At 39.7% G+C, this 16,709-nt stretch overlaps 1 protein-coding gene across 1 annotated transcript; it reads left to right on the forward strand.

The window, feature by feature from the left end:
- Positions 1 to 4,973: 4,973 nt before the first annotated feature.
- LOC128734876 (pescadillo homolog) lies at positions 4,974 to 7,212 on the forward strand. Its single transcript, XM_053829267.1, has 2 exons — positions 4,974 to 5,130; positions 5,187 to 7,212. The coding sequence occupies exons 1-2, from the start codon at positions 5,110 to 5,112 to the stop codon at positions 7,005 to 7,007; spliced, it is 1,842 nt and encodes a 613-aa protein (XP_053685242.1). The 5' UTR covers positions 4,974 to 5,109; the 3' UTR covers positions 7,008 to 7,212.
- Positions 7,213 to 16,709: the final 9,497 nt, after the last annotated feature.

The following is a 16,709-nucleotide window of genomic DNA, read 5'->3' on the forward strand; positions in this document are numbered from 1 at the left end:
ATATTTTTACACTCGAACAACAAACAATCATGGATGTTTCCATAGTAACTCCGCCAGGGCGAACTCGACGCTCCTCCAATGAATGTCAAAAGATTGTGCCCACTTGTGCTCAATAACCGCCATTATCGCTCGTGGAAAGCTGTATTGAAAGATTACTCGTAGATTACATAAAAACCTTTTACACACTTTTTGTCAATTACCTGGTAGTCTGTTCTCTGTGTTACTGATCTGCGCTGTACTCATCGTCATCGCTTCGCCCGCTATTCAATGCCGGCAATTCGTCACTACGAAGTTGCTGATATTTGTTTGATTTTTATGTGAGAAAAAAAGAGAAGGAAGTATTTCTGCTTTTGTTTTCACGCAAGTTTTGACAATTCGGCAAGGGTTTTCGTGTGAGTGCGAACAGGCTTAAAAATCTCTTTTACTGTCGTAGTCGCGAATACTCAGTTGTAAATGATCGATAAAAGCTTAGCTGTACATCCGAAATACAACTTTAACTTGTCATTCTAGCTGAAAACATCGGCGATAGAAATAAAACTTTTTTATAACATCTTATTTTCCATGAAACTTATGTATAGAGCTTTCCAGTTATGTGTGTATTGGTGCTTGAAAATGATGCAAACAACAACAGTAAACAAAAGAGATGCATTCCTTTGTCACCAAGGTACAGAATGAATTTCGTCTTCCGCAGGCTTAAATACCAGCAAATTTTCAAAATATGAGCTTGAATTTGGAACAGGATGAAAAATTCGAGCGAAATATGTGCTCTGCAGTGTGACAAACGGAGAAACACAACTAGTAATCGTTATTTTTCGGTTTGTTCCTCCAGCATCAGCTGTTCCCCAAAATGAGGTAAACATCATGTATATACACGCGTATTTCGTGTTGGCTAATATTGGATTGGACATAAGACATATTGGATCTCAGTTTTGATAAATGCTTGCGAGTGGCGCCGCCATCAAACGAATCGCCAAACTAACAAATGCGAGGGGTATGCAAAAACCAAAAAAACATCAAAAGCTCATCAGTAAACAAACCGAACGATGGGAATGGTTCAAAGGTTTGTTGATACTATCGAAACTAGTATGGTATCGATAGTATCGTCAAACTTCATCGTTAGAAATGATTTGCGATTTGTGACACACACGTGGCAAAATTCGGTCTTCTTTTGATGTTATCGTGTTGTTATGCTAATAGAGGTTTTCCGTCAGATCATACCCCTCCTTTTCTTATTTTTTCTCAAAAGTACTCCCAATACGAGTGACAATGGTGCAAAAATATATTTTTTTCGTTGACTCTAGAATTTACTACGATTTTTTAAACAATGCAAATGGCAAGAATGTTGAGTTTCTTTTCACCAAATCACGAATGTTGAGTTTTAAAAAATTCGTTTCGGCTGCACTGTTTATCAAAATTTTCAGATTTTCTGGCAGCATTGCATAATAGTTTTTGACATATGTGTATCAGCGGTAGAGTGAAAAGGATAAAACGAATGAAAAGCTAATGATTACCTTCTTTTTCATTTCGTTTGTTGCTTGCCACAAGAGTAAAGAGTGGCACAAATGGTTTCGAAGTGGTGAAAATAGAGGACACTGGTACAAAAAGGCATGTAAGACATCCGAGAAGTGACCGGTTGAAATATACGTATTTTAGTTTTTCATTTTTACAGTAGTTAGAGGCTTTAATAAAGAAAGTTTTATATGGGTATCATTTCTAAGAGTCAAAACCGAACATTTAGTGAAAAAAAAATTTTTGACGGAAAACCTCTATTATCATTATTATTACTGTTGATGTTTGACTAGTTCTGTTCGAAATAGTATCCGTCAAATCATCGATATTATAGCACAGAGAACAGACTACCAGGTAATTAACAAAAAGTGTGTAAAAGGTTTTTATGTAATCAACAAGTAATCCTTCAATAGAGCACCCCTCGAGCAGTAAGTGGCAAACTAAATCTTGATGTCGCTGCCATCGCTGCTATGTAACTCCAGCACAAAGAAATATTGATAAAGGTACATGCATATTTTTTGATGCGTTTGGCAAACTATTTCTGGAGGGCGCTACCAACAGATTTTACACACAAAAAATCGATTACTTCCTTCGAGCCTGTTAATCTGTTCTCTGTGATTATAGCCCCGTAATATCGATAGTTATTTCAAGTGTTATCTCTCATCGTTAATAGAGGTTTTCCGTCATATCATACCCCTTCTCTTCTTATTTTTTCTCGAAAGTACTCCCAATACGAGTGACAATGGTGCAAAAATATATTTCTTTCGTTGACTCTAGAATTTACTCTAGAATTTTAAACAATGCAAATTGCAAAAATGTTGAATTTTTTTTCACCAAATCACGAATGTTGAATTTTAAAAAATTCGTTTCGGCAGCACTGTGTATTAAAATTTTCAGATTTTCTGGCAACACTGCACAACAAATTTTGACATATGTGTATCAGCGGTTGAGTGAAAAGGACAAAACGAATGAAAAGCAAAAGATTACCTTTTTTCGTTTCGTGTGTTGCTTGCCACAAGAGTAAAGAGTAGCACAGATGGTTTCGAAGTGGTGAAAATAGAGGACACTGGTAGAAAAAGGCATGTAATACATCCGAGAAGTGACGGGTTGAAATATATACTTCTTTTAGTTTTTCATTTTTACAGTAGTTAGGGGCTTTAATAAAGAAATTTTTATATGGGTATCATTTCTAAGAGTCAAAACCTAACATTTAGTGAAAAAAAATTTTTTGACGGAAAACCTCTATTGACGGAAATACTTGACGGTGATTGACAGTCAATTTAGTTTGACAATTCGTAGGCTAGGCGGCGTTTGATAACTGTTGTAATTTTAACGGTTTTTCGTTTGAATTTTTACACAGAAAATTACGAAAAATTTGTTCTAGCTTGGATGTCTGTTATCTGTGGTTGCGTGTTATAAAACTGCGCAAAATAGAATTACAAATAATTGTCAAAATTTTCGCACGTATATCGCCTCCACTTTAGTATATATATTTTCTTATATGACGTGAAATATAATTTTTGACGTAGGACTACGTCTTTGTTTACTATACTGGGACTGGGTAGCACTTTATGAAAACGAAAATAGAAGTGTAACGTTTGAATGAAAGATTTCAAATGCTAATAACTACTAAACTACTGAACGAAACTGAACAATTTATATGTCGTTGGATAGATAAAATGACCAGCAGTTTTATAGCGAGGTGAGAGAGAAATTCTAAGGAGGGCGTAAGAGAGCGGGCTCTTATACAAATAAAACACAAATTTTCTCAAAACTCGAGAACAAATCCAGCAAATAGAAACAAATCTGGCATGTGGGGGTTTCAGAAGGCAGGATTTTTTCGAAGATGTACTGAGACCTCTTCCCTTCTAAGAGGGGGGTTCCCATACAAATAATATGCAAATTTCCTCATAAATCGAGAACTAATCAAGCAAAAGGAACCAAAATTGGCATGTGGGGTTCTTTGGAGGCATGAATTTATTTTGAATTTATTTATTTTATGATGGTTTCAGACCGCTCACCCCTATGGTAGGAAGATAAGGACTCTCATACAAATAAAACAGAAATTGGTCATTCATTATCATTTCAACCTTTGTGATGCACACAAGTGATTTTTAAAAGAAATCTCTATGTCTCAATGGTTGCTGGCGTTGTGCTTATGAACCTCCGTCCACGTATTTCAAAGCCACCATTGCATTCAATAAAGAATTGAATCTGAATTTTTCGCTCTTCTCTTTTAAACATTCGCTTAAACAATGGCACTCACAGATTCTTATAAACATACATATGCCAGAAATGCAGTTTGCATTAGTCTTTGACCTGATGATCTGATATAGTCCTACGTCACCCTTTCGTACAACCCTTAGGGCTGTATACGTTGTAGTTTTTCGTTCAGATATGATTTCGTATATCTCAGTTGCAATCGAGATATACAAACCAAGTGGTTTACTGGGTAGTTCAAAAAACACACACCACAGAGCAAAATTGGCGACCGCTAATGCAAATTTCTTTTAAAAAAATCATGTTTCGATATAAGGCAACTTTTTGAAATTATAAATTGTCTTATATCGAGGTATCCCTGTAATTAGCTGTACAATGGTTGAATAAACTATAGTATTCGAAAACAAATGTTTGTTGGGGTTATGCATATTGCGGAGTAGCTTGCATCTACAGGATTTTATGCGGTAGGGTTTAAGCCCCTTGGACTAGCATTGGGATAGAAACCCTTACTCGGTTTGTTTACATCTTGCCACCCCATCGACATCTCTATATCGAGCTGCAGTGAACGTCAGCGACAGCATGTCCTGGGCTCAAAATTTGACAGCGGGCCCAAATCACGCTGCTGGCTGTCGAGTGAAACGAAGTGATGAAATGCTATCTCATTTTCGCACACGAGATGTTGGCGGCGAAAACATGGTTGCCTGCCGATGGGGTGCATCTTGCAGAATGGCCCTTTTGGAAAGATTCGCGAGCAGCGTTTTTGTGTTGCGTAATTTTTGAACAGTCCTTATTGTATAAGTGATGGCGTTAATTTTGACGGCTCACATCTTTTATCATTTCAGCATTCGATTTTTCCCTTCCAAAATAATTTTTAGTGTGCACTGTACAAAGTTAGCAGACTTGCAGATTTGTCGATTAAAAACTAAAAAATCCGGGTTAAAACGGAGTTCATGTTTTGTTTTCAATTGCTTATCGAGAAAATGGATACAATGTCGATTTTTACAGTTATAATAGATGCTTGAAATTTTGAAGATTTAGGATCAAGTTTATTATCATTGCAGAGTTTTATTAGTCCTAAATACCTGCAAAAGATTTTTTCTCGTATCTGGGTAGTGAATATTAAAACTTGGGCTTCTTTAATATCTGGCATCTCTGGCGCTGTGTGTAAAAGAAAACATTGAAAGCAACGTGCTTTTTTGTTTGCCTGACTTCAAAATATTGTTCTTTTATCAGGCATGCACGAGCATGTTCGCTTGCGGTTCTGGTTTAATCGTTAAAAAATTGATTTTTGTGTAAAACTATTGCTTATAAAGTTGTCACAGAAGATCAGTTGTTTTCGGAAGCCTGCAGAAAACATTCTACAACATTTATTAACGCAGGATGGTGAAACGAAATCATAAGGTATGGAATACCGTTCATGTTTGAAGGTTATGTTTTATTTATTTTTGCTGTTTTAGTATCAATCCGGCGAGGGGGCCCAGTACATGACGCGAAAGGCAGCAATGCGTAAACTGCAGCTTTCCATGCAGGATTTCCGTCGGTTATGTATCTTGAAAGGAATCTATCCTCGGGAACCCAAACACCGAGTAATTGCCCAGCGGGGCAGTACTGATATTAAAATTTTGTTCCATAAAAAGGATATAACTTTCTTGCTGCATGAGCCAATTGTCTGGACGTTACGAGATAGAAAAATTTTCAACCGACGTATAGCACACGCTCGTGCTAAAGGAAATAATTTGCTTAAAAACGTTCGGATGGCCAATTACCCGGAAATAAAGCTAGATCATATTATCAAGGAACGTTTTCCTACCTTTATGGATGCGCTTAAGGAGTTGGACGATTGCATGACATTGCTGTTTCTCTTCAGTACGTTCCCAGCGACGAAAGTTATCACAAGAGATCTTACTTCGCTAGCAAGGAGACTAACAATTGAGTTTATGCATTATGTGATCGCAGCAAAAGCCCTGAGAAAGGTGTTTGTTTCAATTAAAGGCTACTACTTTCAGGCGGACATTAAAGGAGAGCTGGTCACGTGGATTGTACCGCATTATTTCCCCTTCCAGCCGCAAAGAAAAGAATATGTAGACTTTAAAATTATGCGTTCGTTTGCCGATTTTTTCACTGTGATGGCTGGTTTTGTCAATTTTAGACTGTATAATACACTAAATTTGGTCTATCCCCCGACGTTTTCTGTTTCGTTGGATTCTGACAACAGTCAAACCAGTGAAGATACGTTTGTTTCGGAGCGAATCGCTGCTTTGAACATGGACTTGTTGCGATCGGACAGTGGAACAGTAGAGGAAGAAGAGGAGGTCATCGATTTCCAATTGTTGGAAGGTGATAAGGACTCGGAGCAAGCAAGGAAAATCCGAGAGGAAGCCGTCAGCTTAAACAAACTGAAGACTTTGTTTAAAGGCTTTAAATTTTTCATCAACCGGGAGGTCCCTCGTGAGCCACTTGTATTTATTATTCGTTGTTTCGGCGGTCGAGTTTCGTGGGATAAAAATCTTTTTGTTGGCGCTACTTTTGATGAATCCGACGAAACCATCACACATCAAATTGTAGATCGACCAAGTCTCAGCAAGCAGTACATTTCTCGAGATTACGTTCAACCACAATGGATCTTCGACAGCGTTAATCAGAGAAAGCTTTTGCCAACTAACAAATATTTGATCGGTGCAATTTTGCCACCCCATTTGTCACCGTTTCACCGTGATGACGCGATCTACGTTCCACCTGAGGAAGTCAATTTGCAGGAAGGTAATGATTTCGAAAAGCAGAATCGCGAGGATGGAATTTCCGATGACGAAGAGGCGGATGAGCAGCAGCATCGTTTAGAGGAAGAAACTGCTCGCAAGCAGGTTCAGCTGGATTACGCTTTGGAAAAAGCTTTCCGAGAAGAAAATTCAGAAATGTACAATTCCGGAGACAAAACGGAGGGTAAGCCAGAGAACGCTGATCAGGAGGATGAGGAACATCCGGAGGAAGAAGATAATAAAAGGCAAGAGAAAAAGAAGAAGATGACGGTAGTCAGCGGAAAAATTTTCAAAGAAAATCCAAAGGAGCAGAAACAGCTGACCAAGCAGGAGGAAGCGCTGCGAGCGAGAATGGTCAAATCAAGGCATAAGAAACTGTACCGTAAGATGATGGACAAACAGAAGAAGGCAACCAAGGAAGCGAACCTGTTGAAGGAAAAAAGGCAGCAAATCGACAAACAAAAACGGGTGGCACAGACGGAGAAGAGAAAAGCCGAAAGGAAAAATATTTTGTCAAATTAGGTGCGAAATAAGAGTTTAGTTAACGATTCATATTTCATGTTAAAACTACTGTATTGTTTTTGAAACCTATTTAATAAGAATAGATTTCCATTCAAAATTAAAACCTGTATGAGATCAAAATTGCTCTTTTGTAGAATGATACAAAGTTGGGTCATTTGGCATTATTCCTGTACAGGATGTTTTCCATCGTAAGAAAGTTCTTGAGCAAGGGAAAGATAGAATAATAATAATAATATTTCTATCACATCATTATTTCTTTTTGTTTGAGAAGAAAGAAAGCATTGTATCACTACTCACAATAACAGTTCATATCGGATTTTTTGGTTATTCTTAGCTAAAAATCGTGTCTCGTTTCGATGGCCGTTGTTCAGATTACCTCCTCAAGCTAAAGAGTGATGTTAAAAAGCATGCAGGATAAGCCGTCACCTTATCTCAACCTACACCGCGTCTCAAAGGGACTCGAGAGTGTCCGCGAGATGCGCGCGAAACGCCACTCGATCCAATGTAGCATCAGTCTGACTATTCAGTCTTGTCAGTTTGTGCATTTATCTGGCATAGCTGGTTTTGATGGACGTTGATTGGAAGGTAGGTAAAATAAAGATGTGATGCGTGGGTACATTGTACTCCTGACATTTTTGCAAGATCTGTCGAACGGTAAAAATTTGGTTCGAAGTTATGCGAGCCCCCTTGAAACTCGCCTGATAATTCCCTGCGAAACCTTGTGCTATCGATGGGAGCTGGCACAACAGAATCTTAGAGAGCATTTTATGGGCGGCGTTTGTCAGCGTTATGCCGCGATAGTTGCAGTAGTCGAGCCGATCACCCAACTGCTTCCAGTCATTCCTCCGAAAGATTCCCCTCGTCCTAAATCTTGAAAATGACCCAGTGAGCGCCGTTGCCAGCTTGTCTTGGCAGTGTACATTAGGCGGGACATGCTGGCTGCTTTGCTGGCTTCAGTAACCCGATTTATCATTTGCCTTCTTGGATTTCAGGTCCTGAAAGACTACTATTTTCCATGGGGATTCTTAGGCCTTTTTCTGCAAATTCGCCATAGTGGTGTTCATCGAAGTATTGTTTCCGCCTGTCGACAAGCTAGTGCTCGTTTGTGATTTCTTTCCACAAATTTTAGTGTGTAGCCCTTACGAGATTGCTTCACCTTCTCGTAAAACTTGTACTTGTCATTAGCCTTTCTCTATCTTTGCCCTCCTTTTGGCGCTTTTTACTTCTCAGGATCGTGCTTAATTGGTTCTTTGTTGGTCGGTATTCGGCCAGGATAAATTGAATCATTTTGTATACTCCTGGCCTCCGTAACCAATTGCCCGATCTGTTGAAGCACCTAAATCCTAAGACGAAGAAATACTTCATTCAGTATTCACGCGTAGTTTTCGGCAGATTGTCTATCTGGCTAATGTTCTGCCTAGGAGGACCGCTTTGACGTGCCTTCTTGTATACAGTTGACTGTTTTGAGCGTACATATTCTGTTACTAGGTTAAGGTCAGGTTAATATCTGCACCCAGTATGGAAAGTATGTTCGTGATATTAGAAAAAGAAGCGGTCGTCGATGAGAACATGCTCAATATGATTCATTGTACGTTGGTTAGATGTTCTCGAGGTTGATTTGTGAGTATCTTCGCATGGGGAAAAGGTGCTTCAGACCTCTAGGCTTCGGGAAGCTACAAAATTTCACATTGCTAGCTGTTATCGTTCGTGTCAGGCGGTTGGGCCCTATAACCGATCTTTACATTTCTTCCTTACCGACGTTGGCGTTCATATCCCCGATGACGATCTTGATGTTTCGTGGCCAACAGCTGTCACAGATTATAACCGGGTTCCAACCCACAACACCCGCTAGGGAAGGGCATCCTTTTGTCCGACGCCTCTATGGTTCAAAGGAACATTAGTACCAGCGAGCCACATACCCTGGCGGGTGTTCTGCGTTCGAAACCGGTTATAATCTCAAATTGTAGCTTGGTTCGACCCATGCACCTTCCAGCATTGGACAAAAGGTAGAAGTCACAACGACTACTTGTTGCACGTAGCTACTAATAACTCTCCCCACCTCTTACCTTTCCTCTCTTTCTCCTTCACTCTAAAAATTCATTACTTTCTTCTACTGTCCCTTCATCACTTGTAAAAGAACTACCGTTTCAAAAAATATAAATTTATATGCCTGACGCTGATCTCATTTCAAGATCTAGACTAAAACATGGGGTTGGTCTATCGAATGAACTTGTTAATCCACCCAAAATCCGAACACAACATTGGGGTATCATTCTTCGTAGATTGAATCAGTTTTATGAGCTTCCTGGGGAAGCTCTGTTCTCGTCCATGGTTTTCCATAACTTTTTCCGGTCGAGGGTGTCATATGCGGTTTTGCAGTCAACGAACAAATGGTACGTGGAAGCACGGCCCTTTTGGAGGATCGGTCGCATAATATTTGATCCGTTGTAAACCGTCCTTCGACGAAGCCGGCTTGATAAGTTCCCACAAATCTATTCGCAATTGGTGAAAATCGGGTGCCTTCGGGGCTACCTTCGTGTAGGCAGTGAACGTTTATGATGGTGTAATTGAAGAACCGCCCTTTTAACGTCAACAGGTTCTCGTTGACCGCCTTCCGGTTTTCTGAGTCAATTTTTATTTAAGCAGTGTTTATTGAGAACCTTTACGACATATTTGGTGGAAGCACCAGCATGTATGACCATACATTAAAGTTCATGGGATTAAGATCCAGGGAGCTGGGAGGACACAAAGTCTTATCGAGAAAATCAGTCAAATTCTCCCGACACCACGCTTGGACAATATTCGCCGTGCGGGCTAGAGCGCCGTCCTGTTGAAAGACGTAATGATCTTCCTCGTAGAGGTCACGAAGTGCCAGGGCCAGGACCTTCTCCAGAAGGACGTGGAGTTGATTTTCACGGTTTTCTTCAAAAACACCAGTGGAAACTTCCCACGCTTGGATACGGCTCCCCAAACCAACACCGACGCGGCGCTCTGGAACCACGGGATGTTTATGTGGGACGGGGAGATGCTGGCCAACGTCGGCGCCCTCAGCTGATCATTGTGCGGCTGTTGCAAGATGAAAAGTCGCGGCCGCCCGGATCTAGCACGGTCCTTGGCCGAGCCCGTCTCCCGGTACCGACGGATGGTGTTATAAATGAAATTCCGCTTCACCCGTGGGATTTCAACCGCCGAAATATGTCGCCGGGTCGCTCACCTCTCGCAAACAACTTTACTACGCCGACGTTCCGGTACTCCTTCATCGCGCGCAGTAAACAAATAACAAATGACATCAAGTCGACGCCTTGCGCGTCGGTTAGCCTAGTTGTAAGGCTAAAGCTGATACCAATACCAATACACAGAATGCACATGATGCGCATCTCCACAACGATGAAAAGTTGTATTCAAACTTATTGAACACCCTGTAGTGCAGCATAAATTTAGCAGTTGAAAATGGCACATCTAGCAACCAGCACAATCGTGATCGACGAGTAGATCGTAACTCAATCCTTATGCCTGGTTGCCAACATTCAGTGAGTTGCAGTTTCAAGTATAGTTTCCACGGGGTCGTCCTTGTTTCGTCGTCTAGGTAGGTGCGGTATCCTATCCAATGAAATGGAGTTTGGAAGTGCAACTGACACACAAAAGTGCGACAAAGTTGACAGTGAGAGAAAGAGAGATTGACATTAGAGAAAATGTTCCAGATTTAGCTGCAAGGCACTGTAATTATTGCTCAGGTACGCTCTCTTATACTCTTCCCTAGCGACCAAAAGTTCGAATTTCACATAAGGAATGAACTTGGAAGTTTATATTTGGTTCAAATTTAGTTCCACAGAACTTTCTTGCAGAATAACAAGAAATTACATGAATAAATCGTACTTCATTCTCAATCAAGTGTCGTTAATATTTGTAGCAACTTGAAAGTAATTAAAAGTTCGGAGAATGGTGTCTAAGGAAGGTTACCCAGCTTGCACCAACTCGTATATCAATGTACGAAAACTATCGTAAATATCTCCTAACAAAGTCAAAATCGTAACTAAAGCTGGATAAAGTGGGATCAAGTTGATTTTCTGTCGTATATAATGATAATGACTGACATACATACGATTTTCAGCACAAAATCGTAGAGTAGTACGGAGCGACTCGCGCTTAATCGGATATTATTGTATATAAATACTTATATAGTCGTAACGCTCAAAATTATTCGTAATCACGTATATCGCCTCCAAAATAGTACGGATATGCCAATTTTGCGCATGAAATACGATAGTGTACGCATGAAGTACGAAGAGTATATTTGTACGTATAGCTGATTTTTACCTTTTTTATACAGATGAAAATGCTAGCTGGGTAAAAAGTCTTATGTTATATAGATCTATAACTGGCTAAACAGCTTCACTTGTAAGTAATTATCCGAACTTTAAAGTTGCCTTGAGCGATGTTGCAAATCGAGCGAGAAGTCAACGATGCCTACTCTCACGCTATAGAGTATGAGAAGCATAGCATTCAACGCTTACGCAAGCGTGAAACAGATTAAACAACCGCCGTTGCTGTGTGCAGATATTCTGCACCTACACACTTGCGAAAGCACAGCCTCATATCACCTTTCTACGAGGCTTACTCGAGATTTGACTCCTCACGTAGTCGTGAGAAAAATCAGCTGCCCGTCAGGGCTAGCGGCGCTTATGGCGGCGTGTTCGTTAGAATGAGTACGTGTGTGTAAGAAAATTAGACCAAACGAGTGTGAGCTTCCCAACACTGCACTGGCCTTGAGTTCGCTACATTTGCCAATGAGTTGTTCTTGAGTGTAAGTTCGTTTCGGGGCTGTTGTAAATGAGAAATCGAGTAAAATCAATGCAGATAGCATATTTCAGCAATGGAGAGGTGTTATGCATCTAGGTTACCGAAAGGAATAATCGAGTTAAAATCCCCGTGGGGGTGGTGTGGTAAGTGACCTTTTTGCGAACTTTATAGTTCTATTCGGAAGTTGCTTTGCATTTCCTTCGAATTTTAATCGTCATATACAAACTTGAAAGTACGGTTTCGAGCGTTTTTGGCGAGCTTTAGTGCCGAGACATCACGTTTCTTAATTCAGCCACTCTGGATCAATGGCTACGATGGGCTGCTCCTAACACGTGCAGGCACTCACTGAGTTGATAAGTATCAGGAAGCGGCGAGATTAGGACTTACCATTAACACCGCCAAAACGTACATTCTCTACCAGCACGTGGGAGCTCAAGTGGTGTTGGTGCCGAGGTGGAGTTAGATGGGAAACGATATGAAATAGTGGAGGAATTTATATACCTTGGTACACTCGTGACATGTGACGACGATGTAAGCCGCGAAGTGAAACGACGAGTTGCAGCCGCGAATTGGGCTTTCTACGGATTACGTAGCCAGCTGAAGTCCCGTAGCTTGCAAATTCGCACAAAACTGGCGCTCTACAGAACACTAATCCTCCCGGTGGCCCTTAACGGACACGAATCATGGACACTAAAGGAAGCTGATCGGCGATTGCTTGGGGTTTTTGAGCGTAAAATTCTGCGATCTATACTTGGTGGCAAAAAGGGAAAATGGAGTGTGGCGCAGACGCATGAATCACAAGCTGTACCAAGTATACAAATATGCTGATATAGTGACGGTAGTGCAATGTGGCAGGCTGCGGTGGGCTGGACACGTGGCCAGAATGCCCGATGAAAGAGTAGCCAAAACTATTTTCAGCAGACAACCAGGAAGAGGCCGTAGACTCCGAGGCAGACCCCGCACCCGGTGGGTGTGTGCTGTCGAAGACGATGCACGTTCAGCTGGTGTTCATGGGGATTGGAGAATGGCAGCCCAGGACCGACGGTACTGGAGGACCACTTTTTGTTCGGCGCAGGATCGGTAACGGAGCGTTGCCACTAAAGTAAGTAGCAAAGTGTAGCAAAGTGTAGTAAAGTGTAGCAAAGTAAGTAAGTATTTCTTCCGTAAATAAGATTACAGTTTCGAGTCCGTTAAGGACTACCAGTCTGATCAGCGTTTTGTGATCGTCACCTTTATTCGGCGATGTATGATCCTTGATCGAAATATCTCGCGCAGGGAAAAGTAGGCCCGATTTCCAAATCAATTGCGTCGTTGAATCTCCTTACACGTCGTCGTCCTTATCATTGTCGGCGGTGATCAGAGATCTCAAATATACAATAACTCATCAACCATTTTGAGCTCAACGCCGTCAATAGTCACTGTCCGTGAAAGACATACATTGTGTCGAAGTGTAAAAACTTGATCCGTAGTAGCACGGTCCCCCATAAAGCCACTCTACGCGGTGGTAAGTCCCTAACATGGGAAAAAAGCCGCTCTACTGTACAAGTACTGCCCTACCATAGCTCGTGACGTTGGGGATAGGCGACGTAACATGGTCTACGGGAGCATCAAATGTTTTCGAATCTCTATTATGTTCATGGGCACTCCCAGCTCGTCCCACTTCCAAATCATTGAAATCGTACGAATAGATTCAGTCGTTAACAGCCTTCTGTTAGAAAAACTCGTGATTTTGGCGAAACTTCGAAAAAAATGTTAAAAAGTTTCCATTTGATACAGAAGTTATGTTTTACAGATTCTGAACCTTTTGTCAAATTTTAACAAACTAAGAATTATTTCCCAGTTCAACTGTATGTTTGTAACTACTTGATTATATAGAAAGGGAATCTGCATTTTTCTCCCGTTTATCTACATTTTGAGTGCATCATCCTTAACCTATTTTTACGTCCATGGCAATGCTAAATCTAAAACTCGAACCATGAAAATTTGTAATCCATGATGTTGTTCTCCTACATCTGAGTCAACTTAAGTACGTACTTATCAGCATAATACGAAATTGATTTTTTGCTATCTTATCGCTTTACAAGCGACATACGCTGTGCTACTCGTGAATAAGCACACGTTGGATGGCTGTTCGCGCTTTTCTGAAAGTGAATATATATGGAATATGGTTCGATCAGTACAAGATTTCGAATAGAAATTATAATTTTCTATTTTAATGCACTTCCCCAATGAACAATTCATTTTATTCAATATTTTGCTACTTCAGATGTGTAAAAAAATCGGCAATTCAACTTGCTATACCATCAGCAGAATTAATCATTGGATAGTAGCAGACAGCCGCCAATAGTGATGAGAGACACCGACATTGTACTTTAGTCTACTGGTGGTAGTCGCGCTCGCTTTTGGTTATAGTACGTACTTGGTTGTATTGCATTGCAATCTACGACAACAACCATGGCGAGGCGTGCTCAAAATAACTGACACCAGCCGCAGATTTCACAAAACGTGAATTAGTTAGTCAGGCCGCTCTGTTGTTGTGGCCCGAGGCAAGAAGTGTAGCAAAATTGAACTTAAAACAGGTCATATCTACTGCTATCCAGAATGTGATATATGTAATGATGTAAATAACGGCGGTATGATAAGATTTCATACAAGAGATTGCAAATGTTTATTTGTTTGTTTGATTTGTAAAGTAGCGAAAAGTCCGCCGAAGTGCACAAGACCTCTCATCTTTTAAATTGTACAGCAAATAACGTGAATAATTCCGCTAATTCACAAACATTTTATTTACTCACAGCAATTCCATGAATAATTCTATTGAAATTTGAAAAGTGATCGAGTTTTGTTCAAATTTTGTGAAAGAATAGGATAGTGAATAACCAAAGACAATTCCGAAATTAGCGTAAAACCATAATTCTACTAACAAATAGTCGCGCAAAAACCCGTAAAATGCGACTTTAGCGTAATTATAAAAAACTAGTTGAGCCGGAATCTTACGATCCGGAAAATATAAATGTCTCTTCAGAATTCAGAAAACTGCTAATACATTTCATTTTCCAGTGTTTGCGAAGATGTTTCATCTTTGTATTAGTTCTTTGAATTCTTATATTGCTCCCCAAGTAACCAAAAGTTCTGATAAAAGTGGATTTTTCGCTTAATCAGCTACCCAAATGATCATGAATAGAATCCTATTCAGCTCAATTTTTAAGCAGCTAACCGTACTTTCAAGTTTCAAGTAGGAATGCTAAGCAACTTCCAAACAGAACTAGAAAGTTCGCAAAAAGTCTGCTTAGGTCGCTGTATAGAACGCTGTTCAGCTCGAAAAAAAACTTCAATAATCTCAAAATTAAAAAGATTGGACAATTTTCCACTTTTCCCTGTTTTTTGCTTAACTAAACCATTTGTTTTGATTATTAATGATAAGCTTAGATCGAAAACCTGGATCAGAAGAATAATGATTGTTTATTATTATGAATTTTTTTTCATAAAACTTACTTCGGGTTTCGAACTCAAGTACGCCTCTTGGTAACCTGTATCTACAGTCAACCTAAAAAGTATTCGGACAGCAGCGCATAAATTTTTCTTTTAGTAATTTTGCGCAGTATTTTTGCAAAGAATGGTAACACATCTTTTTTAAAACAATGTTTAACTAAAGCATAGTTAGATGCACAACAAAAATTCGGGGAATTGCTTTCCGTTTTGAAGATAGAGTATATATAGTTTGAATTGGTTAAAAATGCAGCCAAAAAATTATTCGGACAGTTAACTATTAGTTGAAACAAATGTCCTTTCTCGCTCAACTACTACCTTGTAGGACCATTTACGTTCTTGATGACCTGTTTTAATCTGTTTGGGATAAAATTAACCATTTTTCCAATATCCCTCTGTGAATTGCTGACCATTTGTTTACAAGAGCTCGGTTTAAGTCATTTTGATAAGAAATCGAATGATTTCTCATTATAGAAATGAAATTATCTAAATAGATGTTCAAAAGGGTTCAAATCTAGACTGAATACTGATGTTTTGATAGCGCTAGGACAATTGTATGGTGCCTACCGCTCACAATTATCGACAGTATGTTTAGATTCAACTTCCCGGTACAATATGTATGTACCACACAATTACAATTTTGCTTTAATTTCGCCTAAAATTGTTCAGATAATTGACTTTACACTTAGTTCTATCCAAAAATATATATATCTTTGCTACCTCGGAGCTTTCCAAGCGCCCCAACAAGGTATGACACTAACCGCATTGCTTGTTTCGTTGCTGACGAGTGATTTTCCTCTTGTAGCCCTTCTCTTTTAGTTATTCCTGCATAAGGGTTGTTGGTGTCATACCTTGTTGGGGTGCATGGAAAGCTCCGAGGTAGCAAAGATATATATTTTTGGATAGAACTAAGTGTAAACTTAATTATCTGAACAATTTTAGGCGAAATTAAAGCAAAATTGTAATTGTGTGGTACACACATATTGTACCGGGAAGTTGAATCTAAACATACTGTCGATAATTGTGAGCGGTTGGCACCATACAACTGTCCTAGCGCTATCAAAACATCAGTATTCAGTCTAGATTTGAACCCTTTTGAACATCTTTTTAGATAATTTCATTTCTATAATGAGAAATCATTCGATTTCTTATCAAAATGACTTAAACCGAGCTCTTGTAAAAAAATGGTCAGCAGTCCACAGAGGGATATTTGAAAAATTGTTAATTTTATCCCAAACAGATTAAAACAGGTCACCAAAAATATAAATAGTCCTAAAAGGTGCTGCTTGCTAGGTGAAAAAACATTGTAGCGCAACTATAGAAATGAGCGCCTATAGTTGTGCGCTCCAACTGCGCCTATAGTTGTGTTAGATTTTAGAAAATCGGCCTTTTAACAAATAATCCTTTAATTTT

Source organism: Sabethes cyaneus, chromosome 2 (genome assembly GCF_943734655.1).
Source record: "Sabethes cyaneus chromosome 2, idSabCyanKW18_F2, whole genome shotgun sequence".
NCBI lineage: Eukaryota > Metazoa > Arthropoda > Insecta > Diptera > Culicidae > Sabethes > Sabethes cyaneus.

Coding starts and splice junctions, on each gene's coding strand:
- LOC128734876 (XM_053829267.1), top strand. CDS start 5,110: ATGGTGAAACGAAATCATAAG. Junction 5,131..5,186: donor TGGTGAAACGAAATCATAAG/GTATGGAATACC, acceptor TTGCTGTTTTAG/TATCAATCCGGCGAGGGGGC.